The sequence below is a fragment of the Leptopilina heterotoma genome, unplaced genomic scaffold (assembly GCF_015476425.1).
Source record: "Leptopilina heterotoma isolate Lh14 unplaced genomic scaffold, ASM1547642v1 Lhet_54, whole genome shotgun sequence".
Lineage (NCBI taxonomy): Eukaryota > Metazoa > Arthropoda > Insecta > Hymenoptera > Figitidae > Leptopilina > Leptopilina heterotoma.
The window spans coordinates 6,727,060-6,754,774 of NW_025111118.1; the positions used below are offsets into that span (position 1 = coordinate 6,727,060).

General features: G+C 25.9%; 5 protein-coding genes and 1 non-coding gene across 9 annotated transcripts; 4 read left to right on the forward strand and 2 right to left on the reverse strand.

Moving 5' to 3' along the window:
* The first annotated feature begins 1,856 nt into the window (after positions 1–1,856).
* Positions 1,857–4,364, forward strand: LOC122508501 (tubulin alpha chain-like). The gene is made up of 5 exons (XM_043621904.1): positions 1,857–1,983; positions 2,248–2,470; positions 2,656–2,957; positions 3,084–3,665; positions 3,740–4,364. The coding sequence occupies exons 1-5, from the start codon at positions 1,981–1,983 to the stop codon at positions 3,977–3,979; spliced, it is 1,350 nt and encodes a 449-aa protein (XP_043477839.1). The 5' UTR covers positions 1,857–1,980; the 3' UTR covers positions 3,980–4,364.
* LOC122508503 (serine/threonine-protein phosphatase 4 catalytic subunit) lies at positions 4,147–7,391 on the reverse strand. Its single transcript, XM_043621905.1, has 6 exons — positions 7,245–7,391; positions 6,295–6,465; positions 6,055–6,207; positions 5,552–5,803; positions 5,191–5,429; positions 4,147–4,945 (listed from the first exon to the last, which is right to left on the reverse strand). Exons 2-6 carry the CDS (start codon positions 6,442–6,444, stop codon positions 4,816–4,818), a joined length of 924 nt encoding a protein of 307 aa, XP_043477840.1. The 5' UTR covers positions 6,445–6,465; positions 7,245–7,391; the 3' UTR covers positions 4,147–4,815.
* Positions 6,892–21,068, forward strand: LOC122508500 (trafficking protein particle complex subunit 10). Of its 2 annotated transcripts, none has more exons than XM_043621902.1 (13): positions 6,892–7,152; positions 7,552–7,960; positions 8,370–8,590; positions 8,679–8,872; positions 11,009–11,204; positions 11,286–11,397; positions 12,562–12,749; positions 13,008–13,226; positions 13,372–14,138; positions 15,725–16,388; positions 18,352–18,810; positions 19,738–20,059; positions 20,170–21,068. In XM_043621902.1, the coding sequence occupies exons 2-13, from the start codon at positions 7,882–7,884 to the stop codon at positions 20,295–20,297; spliced, it is 3,549 nt and encodes a 1,182-aa protein (XP_043477837.1). In that variant the 5' UTR covers positions 6,892–7,152; positions 7,552–7,881; the 3' UTR covers positions 20,298–21,068. The 2 variants fall into 2 exon arrangements, with proteins under 2 accessions (XP_043477837.1, XP_043477838.1); XM_043621903.1 differs by lacking the exon at positions 6,892–7,152 and adding an exon at positions 7,320–7,459.
* A 434-nt stretch (positions 21,069–21,502) lies between these two features.
* Positions 21,503–22,367, reverse strand: LOC122508508 (H/ACA ribonucleoprotein complex subunit 3). Of its 2 annotated transcripts, XM_043621913.1 has the most exons (4): positions 22,262–22,367; positions 22,087–22,186; positions 21,756–21,798; positions 21,503–21,676 (listed from the first exon to the last, which is right to left on the reverse strand). In XM_043621913.1, exons 2-4 carry the CDS (start codon positions 22,138–22,140, stop codon positions 21,579–21,581), a joined length of 195 nt encoding a protein of 64 aa, XP_043477848.1. In that variant the 5' UTR covers positions 22,141–22,186; positions 22,262–22,367; the 3' UTR covers positions 21,503–21,578. The 2 variants fall into 2 exon arrangements, with proteins under 2 accessions (XP_043477848.1, XP_043477847.1); XM_043621912.1 differs by having other exon boundaries at positions 22,087–22,314.
* A 215-nt stretch (positions 22,368–22,582) lies between these two features.
* LOC122508505 (probable galactose-1-phosphate uridylyltransferase) lies at positions 22,583–27,712 on the forward strand. Of its 2 annotated transcripts, XM_043621907.1 has the most exons (8): positions 22,583–23,024; positions 23,178–23,266; positions 23,796–23,842; positions 23,960–24,129; positions 24,245–24,450; positions 24,729–24,957; positions 25,109–25,325; positions 27,441–27,712. In XM_043621907.1, exons 3-8 carry the CDS (start codon positions 23,812–23,814, stop codon positions 27,629–27,631), a joined length of 1,044 nt encoding a protein of 347 aa, XP_043477842.1. In that variant the 5' UTR covers positions 22,583–23,024; positions 23,178–23,266; positions 23,796–23,811; the 3' UTR covers positions 27,632–27,712. The 2 variants fall into 2 exon arrangements, with proteins under 2 accessions (XP_043477842.1, XP_043477844.1); XM_043621909.1 differs by lacking the exons at positions 22,583–23,024; positions 23,178–23,266 and adding an exon at positions 23,588–23,694.
* Positions 23,189–23,260, forward strand: Trnaa-cgc. Its single transcript has one exon. It is a non-coding gene; the product is annotated as a tRNA-Ala (tRNA).
* Positions 27,713–27,715: the final 3 nt, after the last annotated feature.

A 27,715-nucleotide genomic window follows, 5' to 3' on the forward strand; every position in this document is an offset into this window, starting at 1 on the left:
TTCACGACTATAACAATATTTTCGCTTTCACGGTAAACGACAACAATGAAAGTCGAGCGTCACTTTTTGCCGACAATGATAAATATCCCGCACAATTTTTAACACGCATTTACAAAACCTATTTTTTAAGTCGCGCGAACACTTTTATCGGCACTCTCCCGTACAATAAAATAAAGAATTCAAGGAAAAAAACTTGACACTGCAACGACAAAGTACGAAGAGAAAATGGCGTCGGGTCAGGTCATTTTGATGGTGGGGGAGTAGGGAAGGAGAAATGAAAAGGTATTGGCATCACTGGAAATATTCATCGATTTTATGGAAAATATCATTCAATATGGACTTTCGATTGTGAAATTGATACAGATTACGCACTATTTTAGCTCATATTTGTTTGATGTGCGTTAAAAGAAAGAATTTAACTACGAAATAGCTCAATTTCCAACAAGCCGATTGTTGAAAACAAGATGGCGTCGCCACTTTGGAAGCGACGACGCGTACATTAAAATCTATCAAAAATTTAGTAATCCATTAAAATTTCTGTTAAATATTACTCAAAAATGCATTTTTTAAACAAAAGTAACAAAAATCTGCCCCTTAAACAATGAATTTAGTCTCAAAATTGAAAAATCTATCTGCCATATATACAGGCATAGCTCTTTTCGAGGTTAAGCATCTGCCGAAAAATCCAACTATATCTACGTAATCGAGTTGTATTTTTATAAATTTACACTCAGAAACGTTAAATAATGATGAAAAGATCAAGAATTAACTAACCGTTCGGCGTTCTTTCTTCACGAGAATACAATACGCAACGCTCCCACCTTACGATCTCCCTTCCATGGCGGCCGAACAACGAATGCTGCTGCCGCTGCGCGTTCTGGCTGCGTACTACAGTGTAGTAACACAACCTTCTCCTATTGGTCGAATGCATACTCGTCAGAAAGCGCGCTAAATTTCAAACGTAAATGAAAGAAAATTAGTAATAAACATTACTATTTGTCATAAATTATTAAAGAATAATTGTTTAAATATGTTTTACATAATATATAAATACTATAATAATTTAACTATTCGTTATATAAATTAGAAAAAATATTTTTACACGTTATTAATTATTTTTAAAAAATGTTTAAATTAAAAATTCATAAATAAATTAAATTACATAAAATAAATTATTATTTAATATTTTTATTGTTATAAATATTATGATAGACTAAAAATAATTAATATTGGTATTATTGAAAAAGAAGTAAAAGAATTAAATTGTATAAAATAAATTAAATAAATAAAAATAATAAATAAAATATTAAACTATTATTGTTTATTAATTATATTATTATTTATCGAGTAGATGTAATTATTTTTTATTATAAAATAAAATTTGAAAATTATTATATTTTTTGTATTTATTTTTTATTTTATTACTTATTGTTATATGTAATTTATTCTTATTTATTCCCAAAGAAATTCAGTTTAGACCAATTAAAAATATATAAATATGAAAACATTTTAATTATTAATTAATTAAATTAATAATTATTATTAAAAAATTATTTAAAAATAGAATAACAATTAAGAAACAGTAAAAAAAAATCTAATTGTGTAAAATATAATTTGTATAAAAAATAAATAATATAATTTTTTATAAAAAATTAATTCCAATATGATAAGTAAAAAAATACGAGCAGTAGAAACTTTTTTTAAGAGATTAATTAATAAATTTAGAGCCGTTTTTTCATTTCCTATTTATCACGATGTAACAAATGAATTCATTTTTTTGTCACTTTCGATTTTTTTTACTTTCGTTACCACGGTAACGTGAGTTAATAAAATTAGTTTTTTGCCAACATGAAACTTTTATAGTTTTCAAAATTTTCAAGTTAATTTTATAAAATATCTTTTTTTACAATTTCTCATGTGAAATACAATCAAAATTCTTAGTTTAATTTTGTGAATATATTTTTGGCATCTCCTTTCAAAATGGTACGATATTTACAATATTTATTATTATTATATTTATAATATTTAAACTTTAATTTAAAAAATCTCGAAAATTTACAAAATAATTAAAGGAAAAACGAAAATTGTCAAAATAAATTCAAAATGAATATAAATCAGAAAGTGTTTACTGAAATATTATTTTGGAAAATATATTAAATTTTTGAAATTCAAATTTCTGTTTTATTAAAGTGTAAAAAAAAATAGTGAATTTTTTTTTTTGAGTAAAGTGAAATTAATTATTTACAGCGCGAGTGTATATCAATGCATGTCGGCCAAGCCGGAGTGCAAATGGGAAATTCCTGTTGGGAATTATATTGTTTAGAACATGGAATTCAACCTGATGGAACAATGCCTTCTGATAAAAAAGTCTCCTTCTCCAGCGATTGTTTTAATACATTTTTCAATGAAACGAGCAGTGGAAAAATGGTCCCTCGAGCAATTATGGTCGATTTGGAGCCGACAGTCGTTGGTAAGTTGATAACATAATTCTCATTTTTAATTCAACTCATAATTGTCAGTATTGTCACTGGAATATTAATTAATTACGATTACTAATTTTATTAATTAAATTGATTAATTATTTAATATTCGAATGAAACTTGAGTAAATAAAAATGAATTCTCCATAAAGAAATTCGAAATTCTCTTTCAACAGACGAAGTTCGAGTTGGACTCTACAAACAACTTTATCATCCAGAGCAATTAATAACCGGTAAAGAAGATGCTGCGAATAATTATGCGAGAGGACACTATTCCATTGGTCGTGAAGTTATTGAATCAGTAATGGATCGAATTCGACGATTAACTGATTTATGTACAGGTCTCCAAGGTTTTTTTGTCTTTCATTCGTTTGGCGGTGGAACTGGTTCTGGATTCACGTCACTCTTGATGCAAAGACTCTCTGAAGATTATGGAAAAAAGAGCAAACTCCAATTTGCCATTTATCCAGCGCCACAGGTGAAAAAATTGATTTTTGTATTAAACTAATCTGAAATAAGAGAGAAAGAATTTGAATTAGTATGAAGAATTAATATGAAAGATAAATAAAAATTATATTGAAATACTTAAATTAAATACTTACAGGTGTCGACAGCAGTGGTGGAGCCATATAATGCAACACTAACGACTCATTCGACAATTAGTCATTCCGATTGTGCCTTCATGGTCGACAACGAGGCAATTTATGAGATTTGTCGAAAAAAATTGGGAATTGAAAGACCAAGTTACGCGAATTTAAATCGATTGATTAGTCAAGTTGTATCGTCAATAACAGCCTCGTTGAGATTCGATGGCGCTTTAAATGTCGATTTGACGGAATTTCAAACAAATCTCGTGCCATATCCAAGAATACATTTTCCTCTAGCCACTTATGCGCCGGTTGTCTCTTCAGATAAAGCTTTTCACGAAGGAATGTCAGTCGGCGAAATAACAGCCGAATGCTTTGAGCCCTCGAATCAAATGGTGAAATGCAATCCACGTGAGGGAAAATACATGGCCTGCTGTCTTCTCTATAGAGGCGATGTTGTCCCAAAGGATGTTAACGCCGCCATCGCAGCGATGAAGGGAAAAAGTTCCATTCGATTTGTCGATTGGTGTCCAACTGGATTCAAAGTTGGAATTAATTATCAACCACCAACTGTCGTTCCTGGCGGTGATTTGGCAAAAGTAAGAATTATTGTTCAGAAAATATTTCCAAAGAAGTATAAGAGAATAAAAAAAATAATTTTAAATGATTTCAGGTTCAACGAGCAGTGTCCATGCTGTCAAACACAACAGCCATTGAAGAAGCCTGGTCGAAATTAAATCACAAATTTGATCTGATGTATAATAAAAGAGCTTTTGTTCACTGGTACGTTGGCGAAGGAATGGAAGAAGGAGAATTCTCCGAGGCTAGAGAAGATCTAGCGGCACTTGAACGAGATTACGAAGAAGTCTCACTCGAATCACCAGCAACGCCAGACACTTGTTCCGAATTCTAAACAAATTCCCCGGAATTCCAATTTTTTTGTCTGCCCTCAAGTCCTCAGTCCCTAAAACGTATCTTCAAATATCTTGAAATTAATCATCAACAAATTTAGTAAAAAAAATTTTCTTTCAAAAAAAGGAATGTAAGAAAATAATTAAAGAAATATAAGAATGCCTGAAATATTCTGTCATTAATTTTATTCGATAAAAATTCAGTCAAAGACTAAGCGAGCAAAAAAAAAGTATTAATTTCAATGTCGAACTACAGATATGTACTTTTAAAAAAGAGAAAAAAAGATTTACTATGACGCGTTATATATTTTAAGTCAATTAAATACTATAAACTCAGACATTCTCTTGTATATAGTACAAAAAAAAAAATTTGTTTTTTTGAAGATACACAATGAGTCACAAAAGACACACTTAACTTCAAACTCCGATTATAATAACAATTCAATGAAATAAATTTGTGTCTTATGATTCTCAGTACAAATCTCTAAGTCATCGTTAAAAAAAAGGTTAATTTTAAAACAATATATAGAAAAGTTTAAAAGCAAATTCCTTTATTTTCATAACTTTTTATTCGTTTCAATTAATTTTAATATTAAAATTTAATAATTGAAATTTATCATGTTTATTAATTATTAATTGCATCGAATATTATAAGTATTTAGATTCGACTATGTACACAAAAAAAAATTTTTTTTTCTTTTCTCGGTGTTTATTTTACATCCAAAATGAGAAACATTCAAAATTGGATAAATGCTTTATAGAGAAGTACTGAAAATCTTAAAACTTCATTGTCCATTAAGCCATGAAAAATTTGGCTATAAAATAATAATCAATGCATTCACAAAAAGTAGTCAGTTTGTGGCTTTTTGCTTGGAATTCCTCTGCTTTCTTGGGGAGCAGCTTCAAATATCGTGAAGTCCCTTTGAAGAAGTTCGTTTAATTCTAAAATCGCAGCCACGTTTCCACATCTGGATTAAAAATAATAAAATTTAGTCAAACAAGAATTAAATGATTTCGATTTTAAGTAAATTATAATTATTAAATTACATAAAATTTTAAAAACAATTTCAACTCTAAAAAATTCAATTTTTCATGAATTAGTTTAATTTTTAGACTTGAAGCTAAATGACCGAATTAGCAAATAATTTTTGTCTATTGTTGAGTAATTGATAATTAATAGAAATTGATAGAAAAGAAATACTAATATATTTACCTATAACAATAATTAGGCGCAGACCAAACGGTTAAAACAGTCTCATTAAAATGCCATTTGTATCCTTCCATTACCAGCTGATGAGCTCGACAAATCATGTCAATGTCATTGGCAGAATTAAATTGTGCTACAACATCGCTGCCAAATAAATATCCAGCTCCTCGAGGTGATACACCCCAACCTTGAGTATCTTCAGGATCTGACCATAAAAGATCACACATTGGTCCATCATGAGGTACCTGAAAATTAATGTACATTTAGAACAAAAATTCTTTATTTTAACAATAATTTTATTTATTGTTTTCTAATAATATTTCTTTTTTGAAATAAATTCTTGGTATACGAAATTCTTTAACTTTACCTCCTGTTTCCTGTCAATTGTACGAATTTGATCAAGTGTCTGTATACTAGGAGAAAGACCACCATGAACACAAAATATTCGCCCATCAATGATAGCGGACAATGATAAATAATCGAAAATCTCTGTGCAATAACGCCACACTGTATTGCTGCCATATTTTCGTAAACATTCGTCATAAAAGCCATACACTTGAGTAATTTGTCTTGATTCGTGATTTCCTCGAATTAACGTGATTCTGTCTGGATAACGAACCTGAAACATTTTTTTTTTCGATTAAAAATCTCTTCACTAAATTTCACTAGGTAATAAAATTATAAATATAACATCGGTTTTCAAAAATAATTTACTGGCTTGATTAGAAAAACTGTCTACTGACTATGAATACTAATTTAGATCCGACTACAAAAAGAACTACAAAAAAAACAAAAAATCAAAAAAATATTGATTTAAATTTTCATCGTGAATTAAATATAAATTTTAAGAGAAACGTAGAGCAAAATTACTTTGAGAGCAAGAAGAAGTAAGAAAGTTTCGACACTGTAAAAGCCTCGATCAACAAAATCGCCCATAAATAGATAATTCGTTTCTGGTACATCGCCTCCTACTTTAAATAATTCCTTCAGATCATAAAACTGACCATGAATGTCACCGCAAACCTGGAAAAAAATAAATAATAAATAATAAAGCAAAAAAATGTAAGTAAAATAATAGTTAAATTTAATATTTAAAATATTTTTCCTTACAGTAACTGGAGAGTCAACTCTTTGCACATTACTCTCTTCTATGAGAATCTCACGGGCTTTTGCACAAAGAGCCTTTACTTCTGCTTCCTTTATGATTTCGCATTTTTTCAATTGCTCGATTTGCCGATCCAAATCACTGGAATCGGCCATTTTTAATCAGTAATAGTTTACCTGTAAACATAATTATAATCAAACATTAAATACCCATTTGGCAAACAAATTTACACTTCTTTTAAAAATTTCTTTAAAAACATCAAACAAAGTAGTACTTTACATTATTTGAAACGTAAACGAAAAATCAAATTGTAAAGAAAAAAATCAAAATTGCATCATTTATTAAATTATTTAAATACTCAGGTAATTAAAATCTGATAAAGGAAAATACGGAAAACACTGAATATTCGAGAGACGAAACATCTAATTGTTTTATTTCCCTATAAGAATGAATCATAATTTATAGCTACAGGTAATTAATTAATTAATAATAAACAATTGGCAATGTATAATAAAAGAAAGTTCCCCTTTAGCGAATAACACTCTCGAGATGTTTAATTTAAAAAAAATGCTCAAAAACAGTAAAATAAAAATTAACCTTGAATCAAATTAAGATTTGTTTATAAGCTGTACGAAAATAAATTACATTCCAACTATACAAAATATACAAGGACAATAAAGCAGGAAAAATCAATGGCTAACTTTGCGGAAATAAACAAATGTTTGTGAAAATCATTGCCTTAAAGTAGAATACAACAAAATGGATAAATAGACAAAAATATAATTATAAAAGAGAAAAAGAAGCAGATAATTAGATAAAGCTTCCCATTACACTCCCTGAGATTGGCAAAACGTTTTTACGTGGTGAGTAAACAGTTAGAATATTTATTGAAAATTTATCATTCAAAATAAATTTTACAATCTTAGAAAATATACATAACCGTAATGATACACACCTTATATTTGTTGAACGTAATAATTTGCAGAATACCAGGAAAGTTCGTTTTAATCGTTTTAATTTAAATTAGAAAATGCAACACAACCTTTCATTGCTCTATGATACTATCATAAAGTAAAAATTATTTAGATGTGTAACCCAGTTTATCAGCAAAAATCGGGCGGTGTCTTTTCACTTATATCGAAAATCTTACCACCTCACTTTTTAAAGCCGGTAAATTTTCTTTAAAATTCTCTTAAAATTTATTTCGATAAGAAAAATTATTTAAATAAAATGCCAAATTTATAAATAAAACATTTTTTTAGATTTCTTCGGCAACTTTCCATAAATCACCACCAGATGGCGAATGTGACTTCCCCTTTAAACAGCTCTTTTGATAGGTTAAAATCATGGACAATTCGAAAGTGGATACTTCCGGTAAAACTTTTGATTTCTGATTCATGCGCAATCAGTAGAAAAAAGGACAGAATTATAATAATCTAATCTCTCACTCTCACACATCGGTTTTATTAGAAAAATGTCAAATCTCTAGTTTGTTTTCTACATTTCATGGCTAATTACACGTAGATTTTATTTGTAATGATCAAAAGTAACAAAAAGCAACAAGCTTTAGAGAGATTTGACAGAAATTGGAAATGAATTGCAATGGCAAACCACCGATTAACGATAAAGTTCTGTCAAATATTTCCATGGAAAACAAATCAATTATTACATGTAAGTTGACTTGAATTTGACTTTTTAGAATTGTCATTGTTATGAACGCCCCCCAAAAGAAGCTGTCAATCAACACATTTCTTCTTTTTTTAAATCTAATCAATAGTGCAATTGATATATCTTGACCTTTATCATGATCCATGCTTTGCATACATAAAATGCTTGTTATACATTTTAAAAACATGTATTATTTTCTTATAACTTTTTTTATTTTAAAAACTGCATGTTGTTTTATGTTTTTTTATACTATTTGTTTATTTAGCAAAGTATTAATTTTTTTCTTAGCCTATTACTTAGTTTTTTTCTAATACTTCTAGAAATTCGGAAAACAAACCTAACCTACAAATATTTGAAAAATTTGGTAAATTAATTTGTATTACTTATTAATATAGTTTTTTTATTGAATTAGGTGCTGGAGATGAGGCATTATTTGCAAGTTTGGTGAATAATCTCGCTAAATCAGTGTCGGATGAAAATGTTGAATGGCGTAGATCTGTCAGTCAATTGCCAATTAAAAAAGTTAAACTCAATCCTAGATTTATTCCATTTTCGGTGGATATTTTGCCAGAGGATAAAAATTGGCATCTCGTTAAACAGCCAATTTTTCATATATACTGGACAGAGTGTTCCGTAAGTTTTTCTTTTTGTTTTGTTTTTTAGTGCTAATTTCGTTTTTATTTGATTGAAGTAAAATATAAAAATTTGTTTTTATTTACAGGACGTTGATATTTACAAATCTTCAGTGAAAGATGATATAGATAAATGGTTAAAAAATCTAGGGCATAATAATATCCAGGACTGGATGATAGTACTCGTAGAAACTTATGATATCAAAAAGAGTAATAAATTACTTCCAAGAACGACAGTTTTAGATAAAATTCGAAATGATTTTGGTTCTAAACACGGGGACAGGTATATTTATTTTTTACATTAACTTATTCTTTTTTTACATAGGGTTGCCACAAAAATTTAACTTTGTTTTTCCCTGATTTCCAGACAGAATTTTGACTTTTTCCCCTGACACTAAAGAATATTCTTATTCACTATAAAAATTATTAGATATCGAGAAAAATGTTCTAATACATTTATTTGCGAGATTTTTAAATTGTAAAATTCTTCGAAAACAATTGTTTTATTTATCATAATTATTTAATCATTATTTTTTCATTCAAATTAAGATTATCAAAAATTTCAAATTTAAATCTTTTAAAATTTAATAACTTATAAGAATATTATTATAAACAAGAAGAAGTCAATCGATTTCTTCATGTTTATATAATAATTAACGATAACCCAGGAATAAAATTATTATTTTATATAAGAACTAAGTTACTCTAACTTCTTCGAAATTATTTTCATCATTTAAATTCAATTATTATTTTCAAGAATTTTTAAATTCTACGAGAATTCAATTATTTAAATACAAAAATAAATAATTTATTCAATAATTTAATATTTATTAAAATTTAATTTTTTTTATGTTATTAGCAACTTTTGAAAATAATTAATTTCTTTTAAGGAATTTAATTAGAATTTTACTGAAATTTATTATATTAAAGAATTTTATAATAGTTTTTGAAAATAATTGAAAACTTTTTGAAGAATTTTATTAAAATTTTTATAAATACTTGAATTCCTGAGAAGAATTTAAATAATAATTGATTAAAATAATTGAATTCATGCGAAGAATTTTATAATGTTGTTTAAATAATTGAAATTTTGACAAGAAGTTTATTAACATTTTTGACAATAATTTAATTCTTGATAAGAATTTTAAAAAAATTTTGATAATAATTTAATTTCTTCGAAGTATTTTATTATTTTTCAAAAGAATTGAATTCTTGTGATGAAATTTGATATTTATCAAAATAATTGAATTTTGAAAAGGAATTTTATTAAAATTTCTTAAAATAATTGATTTTATGGGGAGAATTTTGTTGTTTATCAAGTTAATTGAATTCTTTTTCAGAATTACTAAAAAAAAATTTGAAAATTGATTTTCTGCGACGAATTGAAAGTTATTTACGAAAATAACTGAATCATTGGAAATATTATTTTATTAAAAAATGGAATGTTTCTTAAATTTGAATTCTTTCGACAAATTTAAATAAAATTTTTAAGAATAATTGCATTTTTCGAGGAATTTATTTAAAATTGTATTAAAAATATTTAAAATTCTGACGTGAAAATAATTGAATTCCTAAATGAAATTTTATTGTTTATGAAAATAATTTAAAGTTTTCGTAGAATTGTATCAAAAATTTTTTTCAATAATTAAATTTTTTGATAAATTTTATGAAAATAGTAAATATTAAAAATCATTGAATTACGAAAAACTTTTAAAAATAATTGGAATTTTGCAAATAATTTTATTTAAATTTTTAAAAATAATTGGAATTTTGCAAATAATTTTATTTAAATTTTTAAAAATAATTGAATTTTTGTCGAAAAATTTTGCTATTTATAAAGATAATTAAACTCTTGACGAGATATTCATTAAAATTTGTAAAAGTAATTAAATTTTTTCGAAAAATTTTATTAAATTTGTAAATAATGGAATTCTTGTGATGAATAATATTGTTATTTATAAAAATAATTAAATTTTGCAAAAATTTTTTTTTAAATACCTAAAAATAATTGAATTTTTGTGTAGAATTTTGTTATTTTTGAAAATAATTGCATTAAAACTTTTGAAATAATTAAATAATATTGAAAAATTCATTCTGGTCAGAAATAGAAAAAAATTTTGAAGGTTTTGTATTAGAATTCGTGGTATAATTTTCTAGTTTATGAGTCAAACAAAAAAGACACGAAAAATTCAGAATTTTCTTATGAATTCTGAAAATATAATTTTTTCCAGTACTTTTAATAAAAATCCCTGACTTTTCCCTGAACTGTGGCAACCCTGTACAGTGGTCTCTTTTCTTACAGTTATAATTCCAAAATAGTAAACTACAATCTTAAAATAGTAAAATACAATTTTAGAATAGTAAGCTTAGATTAGCTACTATTTTTTAGTACGTTATTAATTTTTTTTTCCTTTTGCAGGTGCATATCGGTTATAAATCCAATTAAGTCTGAATCTCGATCGGCTGAATCATGGAGAGGTCTAATTGTACGAATAAGGCATTTAACACTAACAGCATATGACAAAGCACTTTTACGATTTAGAGAAATTATAAAGGAGCATCGCGAGAAACGAAATCAACTCGGTTGGAATTTTTGCCATTATTTTCTTCTACAAGTGAGACTTTTTTTCTAAATTGAGAATAAAGAATTTTTTAGTAAAATGTATATTTAAATATTGAAATTTTTATTTTTGCAGGAAGAACTTGCATTTGTATTAGAAGTCTTAGGTTTATATGACGAGGCTTTGATACAATATGATGAATTAGACGCACTTTTCACACAGTTTGTACTCAACTCAAATGTCGGAGGTGAGCTTTTTCTTTTTATTTCCAAAGAACTAGTTTTTTTTAAATTTTTTACTTATTTTATTCTAATGAATTCGGTTATAATTCCTATAAATTTTATATTTAGAAATAAATATTTTACTTATATATACTATTATTCCTTTTTTTCTACTATAATTCCCAGGCTTTGCAGTCATCTACTAAAACCTAATATTTACTACTTTTTTTACAATTTGCTACTATTTGGATACTTTTTTAGATTTATGACACTAAAAGCTACTTTTTTCTTTATTTTCGGGGAAATTTGCATCACAGTTTAAATTCGCTAACAGTTGAAATAAAAAAAAATTCTAAAAGTTGTAATAAAATTCTTTGAAACGATTTCATTTGCAAAAATTTTTTCGAAAATCAATGATTTTCAATATCTAGAATTCCATAAAAGAATTTTGATGAAATTCCTCACAAAAACTCAACTTTTTTAATAAGTAATAAAATCTTCACAGGAATTGAACTATTAAAAATATTTCTGTATAAGAATTAAATTTTTGAGAAACATTCAATTATTCAATATATTATTTATTTTTGTATTTAAATATTTGAATTTCAGTGGATCTTTCTAATAAGAATTGATTTAAAAACGAATTTTAGTTGAAATTTTAAATTAATAATTGAATATTAAAAGCATTATAGTTTGATTTTTTAGAATTAATGAAATTGAAAGCGTTGAAAATTTTAGTTATAAAACTGTAATAACATTTAAATTTTCACTTTAAAAAATTATTAATTTATTATTTTCTTAATTCCTGTAAACAATTCAAATTAAATTTTATATTTCAACTAATTTTATTTGTTTACTTTTAAAAATTACTTTTAAATGCAATTATTTTTGAAGAATTTTATATAAAAATTTAGAATTGGAATTCTCAGCAGGATTAGAATAAAAAAATATATTTTCTATGGAATCCAGAAAACAGGGAAATACTGAATAAAATGTTTGTGAATCGACTAAAACAATTTTTTTATTCTTTAAAATTAATTTTCGATAGCTACTTTTTTACTATAAACATTTATTTTGCTTCATTCTCACTATTAAAGCTACTTTTTGATACTTTTGAAAATTAATTATCGAATATGAAGTCTGAATTCCTTTCTTTTCGAATGTTTTTAATTAGTTATTTTAATTTCCAGACACGGCGGTTTGGCTCAGTACGTTTCAAACTCCGTTAAACAATTGGTCAGGTGTAAAATTAAATAACACCGTTGATCATCAATTGAGACTGATGTTGGCTGAATGTAAAGCTTCTTTATTAGATCTAAGGAGTTATTTGTTCGGCAGACAGGCGGCAATGTTATTGTTACGCAACATGCCTTGGGAGGTAATTTACAGTCTTTTACGAAATAGTATATTTCGTAACGAGTGCGAGCAGTTGTCAATTTTTGAATGAGCGAAGCGAAGCTTCGCCTACAGTTTGTTCCAAAAAAAGTGCTCATTCAAAAATTGGCAACTGCTAGCACTAGTTACGAACGATATTTTTCATAACAAGGTGCAAAAAAGTGCCCTTTTTTGCACCGCGTTATGAAAAATTATAATTAATACCGAAATCTAAAAAAAAATATTGTAAATTTCCCAATAGATTGCGCAGAGGTGTTTATCATTTATTTACAATACACTCAGCGAACTTCAAATTTTGGAAATTCAAAAACCAGAAGGTGCTGTCGAATGTTGGGCTTTTCTCTGTGCTTTAGAAGTTCTTCACGCCTGTCAATTGTCGATGTCAAATTCAGAGAATAATCAACAAGTTGATCTCTGTTCTGTACATACCGCAAGTTTATGGGCAGTTGCCAAAGATAAGGTTTGAATTAAACAAACAATTTTTTTGTATTTTTTATCGACTAAAGCGACTTTTTTTTGCTCCTTAAAGTCGTTCCGAGGCCTAATTTCTTAAAATTTGACATTTGTCACATTTATTTACAATTAAGAAAATATTTTAATTTTAGTTGGAGTCTTTGGGAAAATTGTGTGGTCTCATGCCGGGCAGTGAACCATCGAGTGAACAATTACACACGGTTGTTTATTTAATTGCCGGAATTGGCGATTCAGAACCACAAGCAATGGGAAAACCAACACCAATTGATAAATTAAAAGAGGCATTGTCCTCGAAGGAGGCATTTAAACGACAATATCTTGAGCACGCTGAATTGGCAATGGGAACTTATAAGCATATAGGACGTATAAGATCGGCACGTTTAATTGGCAAGGATCTTGCAAATTTTTATACTGAATTAGGTGAAAATCAAAAGGCCGTTGCATTTCTCTCCGATGCCTTACAAACATATACGGACGAAGGATGGTTAAATTTAGCGGCACAAACTCAATTAGAATTGGCGCAATGTTATAAACGAATGGACGACGTTGAACGTTATACAAAAATATCAGCCGCCATTGCCAGTAATAAAAGTTTACATATTACAGTTCGTAATACATATTTCGAGGAATTATTGGGCTATATGAAATTATTGTCTTCCCAAAAACCATTGCTCAGTGAATTAATGGACTGTTTCACAATACTCAGTATGGAAGTTAATGTTACGGACAAAGTGGTTCAAGATTGTATAGTTAGTATAGAAATTATTGTACAAAGTTCACTACCAAGAGAAGTGAAATGTAATCTTGCTTCAGTATCCGTTGAAGAAATACAGAAGCCCCAGGTGCCTAATAATAGAAAAAAAGGAGCGAAATTACCAATCGAACCACAAATAGATTTGTAAATATCTAAAATCAAATTTTTAATTAAATTAAAAAATTATTTATTATTTGGGTCAGTCCATTATATTTCACCTGAAGCCGTTGCGGCCTATTTTTAAAAAAATCTCATAATTTGTAAAAATGATGTTTAATATCCATAGAATTCATTTTTGAGAATTATTTTATAAAATTTTTTGAATTTAACTTAGAATTTTAATTTTTAAATTGAGTTGGACAGAAAAAAGGTTAGATTGACAGTTATGTAAATTTAATAAAAAAGCATGGAAATAATTTAGATAATAGAAATTTCTTGAATGATATTTGTTAAAAATGAGCTAATTTACTTGTATAAATAGATTATTATGTAAACATACTCAAAATAATAGATAAAAATTGATTTTAAAACTTAACTATGAAATGTCAAAAGTCACTACATTTAAATTACATTTTTCTAAAAAGTTTATAAATATAAAAAAATTTATTTCTATTTAATGTAAAGTATTTTCAATGTACTTTCATAATATGTGCTAACTTTTTAATGTTATAATATAGAAATATGAAAAATTTTACCTTTAATATTGAGTGTTTCATGATTTTCAGTGATTTTAATCACTTATTTCTTCTCAGGTGCAAGACTAAAAAATCCAATTTTTGTCTTAATATTTAAGTTTGACCTTCTTTTCCATTCTATTAAATTTTGGTGATGGAGAACAAGCTACTTTGTAGTTTTATTCATGTTTAAAAAATCTGCTTCCAAAAGCGAGTTTGTTGGTTAAAATGCAGGTAATTTTATAACACTATCTCAATAGTCATGCAAAAATCTACTTGCATTTTAACCAACAAATTCGTTTTTTCAGTAGATTTTTTAAACTAAATTTAAACTGAAAAGTAGCTCGTTCTCCATCACCAAAATTTAATAGAATGGAAAAGAAGTTCAAACTTAAATATTAAGACAAAAATTGGATTTTTTAGTCTTGCACCTGAGAAGAAATAAGTAATTAAAATCACGGAAAATCATGAAACACTCAATATTAAAGGTAAAATTTTTCCTATTTCTATATTATAAAATTAAAATGTTAGCACATATTATAAAAGTAAATTGAAAATACTTTACATTAAATAGTAATACATTTTTTAATATTTATAAACTTTTTAGAAAAATGTAATTAAAATGTAGTGACTTTTGACATTTCATAGGTAAATTTTAAAATCAATTTTTATCTATTATTTTGAGTATGTTTACATAATAATCTATTTATACAAGTAAATTAGCTCATTTTTAACAAATATCATTCAAGAAATTTCTATTATCTAAATTATTCCCATGCTTTTTTATTAAATTTTCATAACTGTCAATATAACCTTTTTTCTGTCCAACTCAATTTAAAAATTAAAATTCTAAGTTAAATTCAAAAAATTTTATAAAATAATTCTCAAAAATGAATTCTATGGATATTCAACATCATTTTTACAAATTATGAGATTTTTTAAAAAATTGGCCGCAACGGCTTCAGGTAAAATATAATGGACTGACCCATTTATTAAAAAATTATTTCTATTTATTTCTTCTTCAAATTTTATTTAATTCATTGATTTTAATTTCAGATTATTAAAGTGTACAATAGACGTAAAGAAATCAATATACGAGAGTTTATCAATAACAATGAATTCATTTTTCGAAGAACAACAGGACAAAAGTTTATTTCTTGCCAAGGCAAATCCACAAATTGTAAAAATACCAATAAGACGATCGGACAGCACAAAACATCGAAAACCGTCCACAAATGTAAAATGTGATTTTGATAATTCTCTTGTCAGTGATGAATTTATAATGAAGCCGGGACTAAATACACTGATAGTTAAACGAAAATTTGAACAACCAGGTTTTTATAAAGTTGGTCAATTATCATTGATCATTGAAAATAAATTAGAATATTTATCAACGATGTTGAGTCCGAGATTATTGTTTCAAGTGGCAAAAACACAACCAACAGTTTCATTAAATTCAACGAGGGATTTATTAGCCGGTCTTGTGCAGAATATAGAACTAATTATTTCTAGTGGTAGTTTGCGAATAACGAAAAATGATGTTTTAAAATTGAGAACATCGCGTGGATTCACATTGCGAATTGATGATGCCGAATCATCGGGACACAAGGAATATAATATTAATTTACCAGAATGTGAACCATTTCAAATAGAGAAAATTCCATTGAAAGTGTTTGTTGATCTTCCACCGAAAAAGGAATCATCGTCCATAGAGCACAAGGTATTTAATTATTTATAAATATTACGTTCCTTGCCAAAATGGTACTTTAGTTCCTTGTACCTTTTGTCGACAGGGTTGCCACAGGTCAGGGAAATCAGGGAATTCAGGGAAAAGTCAGGGAAAGTAAAATTGGTCAGTGAAGTCAGGGAAAAGTCAGGGATTTTTATTTAAGTAACTGGAAAAAATTTAATTTTGGGGAAGTTACAAATTATTGCAGAAATTCAATTATTTTCAAAAGTAATAAAATTCTTCGCAGAAATTCAATTATGTTCAAAAATTAAAAAAAAATTATCGTCAAAATTCAATTATCTTTAAAAATAATAAAATTCTTCTGCAAATTTCAATTATTTTCAAAAATTTTAATAAAATTCTTAGCAAAAGGACACCGCACTAAATACGCTAAAAATGGCTTTCGGTTAAAATTCTTAATATTTTCAAAATTTTTAGTTAAAGGTTTTCTGTTTAAAAAAATAATTTATTAATAAAAATTTCTCGAAAAAATTCAAATTTGTTGATAAAATTCTTTATGATAATTTAGTTTCGAAAAACATTCATTTATTCAATAAATTATTTATTTTTGTACTTAAATAATTAAATTCTTATAGAATTTTTCAATAAAAATTGATTTGAAAATTAATATTAGTTAAAATTTTAGATAATAATTGAATATTAAAAGCATTATAGCATGAATTTTTAAAAATACATAAATTGATAAAATACATGATTGAATTCTTTCGAAGAATTTTAACAAAATTTTTGAAAATAGTGACATTTTTCGAAGAATTTACTTAAAATTGTATTAAAAATAATTGAAATCCTGTGAAGAATTTTATTAATTTATGAAAGTAATTAAATTCTTGCAATGAATTTTTTCAAATTTTTTTTTAAATAATTGAAATAATGTAAAGAATTTTATTATTTATGAAAATAATTGAATTCCTGCATCGAATTTTATTACATTTTTTTAAATAATTAAATTCTTTGGAGAACTTTTATTAAAAAAGTAGATTGTGAAAATATTTGAATTTCAACGAAGAATTTCATTATATTCGTGAAATGTAATTAAATTCTTACAAAAAATTTAAGAGAATAATTCCATTTTTCTAGGAATTTACTTTAAATTGTATTATATATAATTGAAATTCTCAGAAAAATTTTATAATTTATGAAAATAATGGAATTCTTACAACGAATTTTATCAATTTTTTTTAAATAATTGAATTCATGTGAAAAATTTTATTACTTGTAAAAATAATTGAATTTATGCAACGAATTTTATTACATTTTATTAAAATAATTATATTCTTTTGAAAACTTGTATTAAAAATGTAAATTTTGAAAACTTTGGATTTCAGCGAAGAATTTCATTATTTGTAAAATGTATTTAATTTAATTCTTGCAAAAAATTTTTGAAGATAATTTTATTTTTCGAGAAATTTATTTAAAATTGTATTAAAAATAATTGAAACCATGTGAAGAATTTTATTATTTATGAAAATAATTGAATTCTTGCAACGAATTTTATTATAATTTTTGTAAATAATTTAATTTTTTTTTTGAAAAATTTTATGGAAATTAAAATTTTTATAAAACATGAAGATATCAATCACTCATGTTTTATAATAATATTCTTATAAGTTGTTTAATTTTAAAAATGTTTGAATTTGAATGTTTTGGAAAATTTTAATTCCTATGGAAAAATAATAATTATTTATTTAAAAATTTAGTTATTGATGTTTGCGAATAATTTTACAATTTAAGAAATTCGTAAGTAAATGTAATAGAATATTTTTTTTTGAGTATCTAATAATTTTTAGAGTGAATCAGAATATTCTTTATGGACAGGGAAAAAGTGAAAATTTTGTCTGGAAATCTAGGAAAAGTCAGGGAAAAATAAAATTAAATATTTGTGGCAACCCTGGTCGAGGAATTTGTTTTCTAATATTAATTGCCAAATTTTCAGTTAAGCATACAATGTCCTTGGGGTACGGAGGAAAGTATAGCTCTCACTTTTGCGCCGCCTTTAATGTCTGTGATGAAATTACACACCGCTAAGCAGAGGAAATATCTTCAAATTATCGTGACAGGCTTGAATAGTCAATTACTGCAATTGACGGAACCACAATTAACGAGTAGCTCATCAGTGGATGTGAATTTTAAAAGTTTAAATCCAGTTGCCGGACAGAAATTAATGATTGGCAAAGATATGAACGTATCATTCATGTGGGAACTTGAATTCGGAAAGAATGAAAAATCCGCAATACCAATTAAAACCGATTTCCGAGTCAAGTATATTCCGATAAACAGCAACGAGATCGATGAGGATACTTGCACTGACGATCCATTACATATCCAGGATTTGCAAAAATTAGAGGAAAACAGCAATGTCTATAAATGTAATTTCGACGTTGTGGACTATATGGTTAGTAGACAATTTTTTTCCCTATGTTTACATTTTTTTATTTTAACATAACTTTTATTTACCTTTTACATTCTCATCACATGAGAAGATATTTTTGTTAATAACGCATGATATAAATGTGATTTTTTTTAAAGAGATTTCTCAGGCTTCGCACTCATCTACTAAAACCTACTATTTAATATTTTGTTAAGTTATGTTACTATTTGGGTACTTTTTTTTAGATTTCAGACACTAAAAGCTACCATTTCTGTTTTTTTTTGAGAATTTCCACTACTTTAAATTCGTTAATACTAGAAATCAAAAAACTATTCTCAAAAATTATAATCAAATTCTTTAAAACAATTCAATTATTATCAAAAAATATTCGAAATTCAATTATTTTCAATACCTAGTATTTTCATAAAATTTCGCAAAACAATTCAATTATTTAAAACAATGAGAATGTAAAAATTGATAAAATTGATCCAAAATTCAATTATTTTCATTTATTTAAGTTTGAATTTGCATAAAATTAGTCCAAAGAAATCAATTATTTAATGATTTTTATAAAAAAAATTCTTCGCAAGAATTAAATAGTTTCTCTCTGTTTAAATTATTTTTATAAATATTTAAATTCTTTCATGAATAATAAAATTCGTTTCGGGAATTAATTTTTTAGCATGATAAGAAAGAAGTAAATATTTTTGATGAAAATTAGGAAAAAGTCAGGAAAATAAAATATAGAATGGAATTTTTATCAGTTTTGTCAAGTTTCTAAATCGATTGTTTTTGGTCTTCAAGTTTAATTTTTCGATAGCTACTTTTTTACTACTTTTTTTTAGTTTGATAGCTACTTTTTGAAAATTAATTATCGAGTGCGAAGTCTGTTTCTTTTTATTATTGTTGTCGTATAATTTTAGAATTTTGCTTCTAACAAACATTCTTCAGACATTGTTTACAGTGACGTCTAAAATTGAAGCCAGTGGCGGCGGAGGTGACTTCTGTCGTGCAGGCAGCATGTGCCATCTTTATCTCACAGTGACACGCATGTTACCTACTTCCAATCCAACTCCTTCACCTCAACTCATGTACGAAGTTTTGGCTGATCAAACAATGTGGGCTGTTTGTGGAAGAACCGCCGGCATTGTGTCGTTGGAGACTCTTGAAAAACAGAGCGTTACTTTAGATGTAATGCCATTAACAAGTGGTTACTTACCCCTTCCAGTTGTTAGATTATCTCGTTATATTCCTGCCACAGAGTCTAAAAATGGTACGTGTTTTTCCATATTTCCTGCAATTTATTAATTAAATGTAATAATAAATAAAATGTAATTTTAAAACAATTCGGATTAACCATTGTTATTTATTTGATAATTACAGACATATCACGCAAAAGTGAAGTAACATCGGGACCGAGACTCGAACCATTTAGTCCAGGACAGGTTTATAATGCAAGTAAGGCTCAACAAGTTCATGTACTACCAACCGCACCATCAGAAACAACATGATGAACTTTAGGAAATTGCGAGTAATATATGTAAATTACAGAAAATTTATCTTTACAAAGGTGAATTTTGTCCGGAAGATATCATTTTTTTTGTAAGTATTTATTGTACATTTAAAGAAAATTGAATGTAATAATATTTAAAATGAGAAGAAAAAAAGCATTCGTTTGCCTTTGAAAAGATAAGAGCACTCTGCCATTAAATATCTAGTAATATTCTGACAATACAAAGTAGTGCAGGATATATCAAGAGCTGTTTTCTTTATTAAATAGCTTGAAAATTTGTAATTTTCGATTATTACACTTTTTTCTTGAGAGAAAAAGTTTAGAGAAAAAATCATTCGTAGTTAATTAATTTCATCAAGGATAAATGATTCCATCATCATTGTTTTTTGTTTTCTTTTTTTTTATTGAAACTTAAGTTTTCTTGTATGATAGAGTAAAAAATTATTTATTTATTTAGATCGAACTTTGTACTTATATGTATAGAGTAACGATTATTCTGTAATTTTATATACTCATTAATTTGCACTTGTTATATTGTATTTATACGACAAGTTGTACGATGTAAAATATGGCATATATATATATAAATGGAAAGTTTGTTAAGTCGTTTCATATATATTATAAACTTGGTATTTCTGGTATCTATTTATAATTTTTAAGATAGAAATGTGAAACATAAGGTTTTAATGATTATAGTTGAGATTTGATAATCTAATTTTAAGACATTTATAATTTTTCAGCCAAATTTTATTTAATTTTAAATTTCAACTTTTTTTAAAGTTAATTGTAATGCTGCCATTTCTTCTTTTTTTTATATGCATATTTTATTATATACGGGTTCAAACTAATTTATTTTCTTTTTTTTGAAAGTCCAAAGACAAGTTGAATTCGTCTTCCGATGTTTATAAATGAAGATTGAATTCCATTAAATTATAATAGACAGCAATTTTTTTTATTATATTTAATGTTTTAAAGATTTATTTTGTCATTTATTTCGATTGTTGACTTATTTAGAAATTTTAGTTTTGTAATTAAAAATATGGAAATTACATTTTTAATAAAAAAAAAACGAAGTTTTCTATCAAATACTCTAGTCTTATTAAACCCGTTTAAACAAAAAAAAATTATTAAAAGATAAGTTTACTTTTGATTTTTAAAGACTATTTTATAAATGTAAATATGGAACTAAATAATCAAAGCAAATTTAAGAACTTAAATATTTATTTAATATTAAACTTATATTTATAAAAGTTGGTAATAAAATTACATTTATTTAAATTTAATAAGCTGGGAGAGGTTTTTGAGTTAGGAGTAATCCAAATCGCCTCTTCAAAGTAATTCGTTCTCTTGAATATTTATCTTCAGGAGAAAATCGGGCTGTAATTACAAAAAGAAATTATTTTCCTATATACATGAAAAATTATTTGAAAATTGAAATACTTGAAGTTTTATTTACCTGGATGCGCCGACATGGTAGGTTTTCCATTAGGGTCTACTTTCTGAAAATTAAATAAAACAATTATTTAAATATTCGCAGTCCTTAAATAATGTTATTATTTATATTTTACAAATAAAAATAAATTTCTATTATAGACAAAATTTTGAGGTTATGTTCCAGACAACAATGTTTATTCCGCTTATTCTAATTTATTATTCAAATTTATTTTCAAAATAATGTATATTATCAAGCGAAAAGAATAGTAAAACAAGAGGAAATTGATTAAATTTACATTAATATTTGCAGAAATAGTGGTGAAATAAATAAATTCTAATCATTTGGAGCTTACCTTTAATGTGTAAACACGATGTCCATCGTTATCAAGATAATACATAAGATACATGTTTGTTTTTTCTTGAAACAGGTACAACAGAAGATAGTAGTTTTAACTGTCAAATTATTTTAAAATTAGAAAAAAATGTCAGAATATTCGGAATAAAAATAGAAAAAAACACTGTTCTAACCTATTTTTACACACGTGTTGCAAATGGTTGCAAACAATTGATGTCATGAAGTTGTGCGCACTTGAAACAACTTGAACTCGGCCGAATAAAACATTGAGCGCCAAACAAAACATTTAAAAAAAAACTTTTCTTCTCTCATTAAAAATTATTATATTCTTAATAATTAGAAAACAGAAAATTGTTTTTATTCTTTTATTAAGATTTTTATAAATAGAAATTATGATATTTAACATATTTAATTCAATTATTTACAGATTGAAAGTATTTGCTATATTGGCAAAAGTGTTTTTTTTTTGACATTTACCTGTTGGTGTACCTGATTGTTTAGTTGTGCCTACCGCCAAATGCAAGAATGTCCTCTGAGGCAAAGTGACATATTTTTCTTATAAATAATTAATAGTTTCAGTATTAAAGAACTAATATTTACAGGTTAATCAAGAAACCTAGTTATTGATCTTTGGGAATTTCTTAATCATCAGTCAAACTGAATAAAATTTCAGCATACAAAATTCATAACCTCTTCTCCCATGGAAGTTCTTCTCGTTAAATATTTTATACGCAATAATTATGTGTCATCATTCACACGAATCGCACGAATCACACGTCATTCACTTTGATTAATTTTATCAGTCTGTTTATGCAAGAGAAGGAAAAATTTAATTTCAAAGTCTTGGGAATTTCCATTGTTGTGTTGTCATTTTGCACACACTTGTTATTATTGTCATAATCTCTAAACTCGTGGCAGCTCGTGGTCTCAGAGTATGTAAGTATTATTAAAATTGTATTTGACTAAATGAATTTAATTTACTGTGCACTGAAGGCAATTTTATTTATTTACAAAATAATAATTATATATTTATTTACTATTTAATTCTCTTTTCATTGTATATACTAATGTAGAATTCTTTTTCACTAGAAATCTTACTAGGGGGTGTAACTCAGTGGTAGAGTGTCCGCTTCGCATGCGGAAAGTCCTGGGTTCAAATCCCAGCTCCTCCAATAAAAGTTAGTATCTTTTTTGCTTTTAGAATTTAAATTGTCATTAATTAATTTTGCTATTTTTCTATATGATTGTAAACATAAGTAAAAACAATCTTCTTTTTTAATTCATGTATAGAAAGTTATTTTATTTACAGTTAATTGTCGCACTGATAATGACTGATACTTTTATTTTACTATTGTTTTCTGCTGATTTTGTTATTTTACTTTTAATTGATATAAATTATTTGTTATCTATTGACAATTGTTTCTGCTGTCAATCTAAATCTCATGTTAGAGTTTTAAACGATAAGATAATTAATAGAAAAATGTTCAATTTGAAAAATTGACACAGAAGGTCAAAGTTATTTTTTTTTTTTATATCAGATTTCAAAGTCAGTCTAGATTATGTTGTGCTTACGATTTTATTAGCAAAATTCAACACTTACGAATAGGTTCTTTATAAAGATTATTTTTGTTACATTTTCCTTACGAAAACAATTGTTTTTGTTTATAAAAACAATTTTTATATTAAAAAAATATTTTTTCTTTCTAGATTTCTAAAAATTGAGATGGCTAGTTCCTTAAATTTTGATCCGTCAGGTAAGAATCTCTATTTTCTTTAGTATTGAATTTTTAAGTTTATTATTTTTATTAAAAGATATTAATATAGAAGAAAATATGATTTTACAAAATAAAGATTTAATATTCTTTTTATAGATCATCAGCACATTCGCTATAATCCCTTGAGAGGTGAATGGGTTCTGGTGTCACCGCATAGAATGAAACGACCTTGGGGAGGACAAGTGGAACCATTTAATGATGAGGAAATTCCGGAGTACGATCCAAATAATCCTCTATGTCCAGGAAATGTTCGAGCTAACGGTCATGTATGAAATTTATTTTTCAGTCTATTACTTCTTCTCATGAAAGCAATTGTTTTAAGCATTGTTTTACCGAAAATGTTTTGTTTATATAATTAATTTTTTTTTTTTGACTTTTCAGGTAACACCGAAGTATGAAAAAACATTTTGTTTCGATAATGATTTTTCCGCACTGCTCGAGAATGTACCAAGTCCACCAAATTCCGACGACGAATTATTTTTAATGGGCTCGGCCAAAGGACAATGTAGAGTGATGTGCTTTCATCCCAAGTCGAATGTCACAATAGCGCGAATGACTATTGATGAAATTGGCGAAGTCATCAGGCAGTGAGTTTTAATTTTCCTTTACAATTCAAATCAATTTATATCCATTTTTTTCTAAAAGTACCAACGGGACAGTTCCGCTCGTTAAAGATTTTGGTTTTTTACATTTTAGTGGAAATTAAATATGCGGAATGGGAAAAATTGTCTCGTTGGTAATTTTAATGTTAAATGAGATTTTATATGAGATAAATCAAATAGCAATAAAATAATGGAAAATATAAAGAATATAAAAATATAAGAATTAGCAGAGAAATATTAGGAAATAAATAATAAATTTAAAGGTGGATTAAGGAAATGTTGGAACTGGGTGAAAAGTGGTCTTGGGTTCAGATATTCGAGAATAGAGGAGCTTTAATGGGTTGCAGTAATGCTCATCCGCATTGTCAAATTTGGTCTAGTTCTTTCATACCAAATGAGGCTAAAATTAAGGATAAATTTCTCCGCGATTATTATCAGCGAAAGGGACGTCCTCTTCTTATGGATTATCTCCGAAAGGAATTACTCAAAAAGGTTTCAATGCATTCTCTATTTTTCATTTTATCGACAAAAAATGAAATAAATTTTAAAACAAAAATTAATTTCAAAAGAAAAAAAATTAAAAGACTAATCAAATATTCAAAATATGTAATTGAAAAGGTGTCGTAAATTCTTCTCTTTAAAGGAACGAATTGTAATCGAAAATTCCGATTGGCTTGTAGTCGTGCCATTTTGGGCAGTTTGGCCCTATGAGACAATGGTGCTTCCAAAAAAACAAGTACAAAGAATGCAAGATTTAGATGCAAATCAACAAAAATCACTTGCTGGTGTTATGAAGACACTTTGTACAAAATACGACAGACTTTTCAATTGTTCCTTTCCATATTCCATGGGATGGCACGGTAGGATTTTTTATCGACTCAGCCCCAATTGATCCAACTTTCATTGTCAGATATAAGAATTTAACGTGTGCAGACTTCACACTCGATAATTAATTTTTAAAAATATCAAAAAGTAGCTTTCAAACTAAGAAAAAGTAGTAAAAAAGTAGCTATCGAAAAATTAAACTTGAGGACCGAAAAAAACTCGTTTTAGTAACTTAACAAAGCAGACAAAAATTCCATTCTATATTTTTATTTTCCTGATTTTTTCCTAATTTTCATCAAAAATATTTATATCTTTTTGATCCTGCTAATAAATTTAATTCCTGCAACGAATTTTATAATTCATGAAAGAATTTAAATATTTATAAAAATAATTTAATTCTTACGAAGAATTTCATAAAAAAAATTTTTAAATAATTAATTTCTCTCGGCTAATTTTATGCAAATTCTAATTTAAATAATTGAAATCCTCAGAAATTTTTTTAATTCACGAAAAAAATTGAATTCGTATGAAGATTTTTACAAAAAAATTTTTAAATAATTGAAATCTGTTTGGAAATTTTATGAAAATAGTAGGTATTGAAAATCATTGAATTGCGAAAAGTAGGTATTTAAAAAATAATTAAATTTTACAAAGAGTTCTATTAAATTTTTTGACAATAATTGAATGTCTGTGAGGAATTTTATTAAATTTTTTTGAAAATTAGATTAAATTCCTAAAAAGCATTTTATAAATTATAAAAATAATTGAATTCTTGCGAACGATTATATTAGAATTTTTCAAAATAATTGAATTTCCAGGAAAAAATTTATTACTTTTAAAAATAATTGAATTCCTGTGAAAAATTCTCATATTTTTGTAAATAATTAAATTCATCCAAAAAATTTAAAAAAAAAACATTTTTTTTAAATAATTGATTTTTTGAGGAATTGAAATTTAGTTTTTAAGAATAATTACATTTTTTAGCAATTACTGTAAAATTGTATAAAAATTATTGAAATCCTGCGATCAATTTTATGATTTATTAAAATAATTGAATAGTTGCTAAGAATTTGATTAAAATGTCAAAAATAATTGAATTCCCGAGAAGAATTATTTATGTAAATAATTTAATTCTTGGGAAGAATTTTATTGAAATGCCTCAAAATAATTGAATTTTCAGGAATAATTTTGTTATTTATCGAAATAATTGATTTCTTTCGAAGAATTATTTATGTAAATAATTGAATTCTTTGAAAGAATTTTATTAAAATCCTTGAAAATAATTAAATTCTTCCAAAGAATTTAAAAAAAACATTTTTTTTTTAATAATTGGCTTTCTCGAGGAATTGAAATTAAATTTTTAAGAAAAATTACATTTTTTGAGCAATTCCTGTAAAATTATATTAAAAATAATTGAAATCCTGCGATGAATTTTATTATTTATGCAAATAATTGAATAGTTGCAAAGTATTTTATTAAAATGTCAAAAATAATTGAATTCTTGAGAAGAATTTTATAATTTATGAAAATATATTGAATTATTGCGAAAACTTTTATTAAAATGTTTAAAAATAATTTAAATTCTGCGATGAATTTTATTTTTTATGAAAATAATTGAATAGTTGCTAACAATTTTATAAACATTGTTTAAAATAATTAATTTTTTCAAAATATAATAAATATTATGGAAATTTTATTTTAAATAATTGTATTCTTATGGAAAACTTGATTTGTGAAAATAATTGAATTTTTCGATTAATTAATTTAAAATAGTATTAAAAATAATTGAAATTCTTCTATGAGTTTTATTGTTTATGAAAATAATTGATTTCTTGCTTTTAGAATTTTATCAAAATTTTTTTTTTTAAATTGAATTTCCATGAATAATATTATTAGTGAATGTAATTGAATTATTGTGAAGAATTGTATAAGAATTTTGTTAAATAATTGATTTTTTCGAAATTTTTTTGAAAATGCTATTCTAAAGTAATTGAAATCCTGTGGAAATTTTATTATTTATGAAAATAATTGAATTTTGGCGAAGTCTGTGTGCGATAAATAAATACTTATCGAGAAGTGGATCAAGAGGGGCTGAAAAAATACTTAAATTCCTAAATAAAAGGGTAAAAATTAAAATTAATTTAATTCAGGTGCTCCTACCGGGAATTATTTGAAGGACGACTGTAGTCACTGGACATTTCACGGTATTTATCTTCCACCATTACTTCGATCAGCAACAATAAAAAAACACATGGTTGGCTATGAATTACTTGCTCAAGCACAACGCGATTTAACTCCAGAGCAGGCGGCCGAAAAATTACATTCTATAGCCTGGGAATAAATTTCCACAAACGTAGAAAGAAAAAAACAGAGTTTTTTTTTTAAAAAAGAAAAAGAAAATAAATTCATAGAAAAAAACAAATAT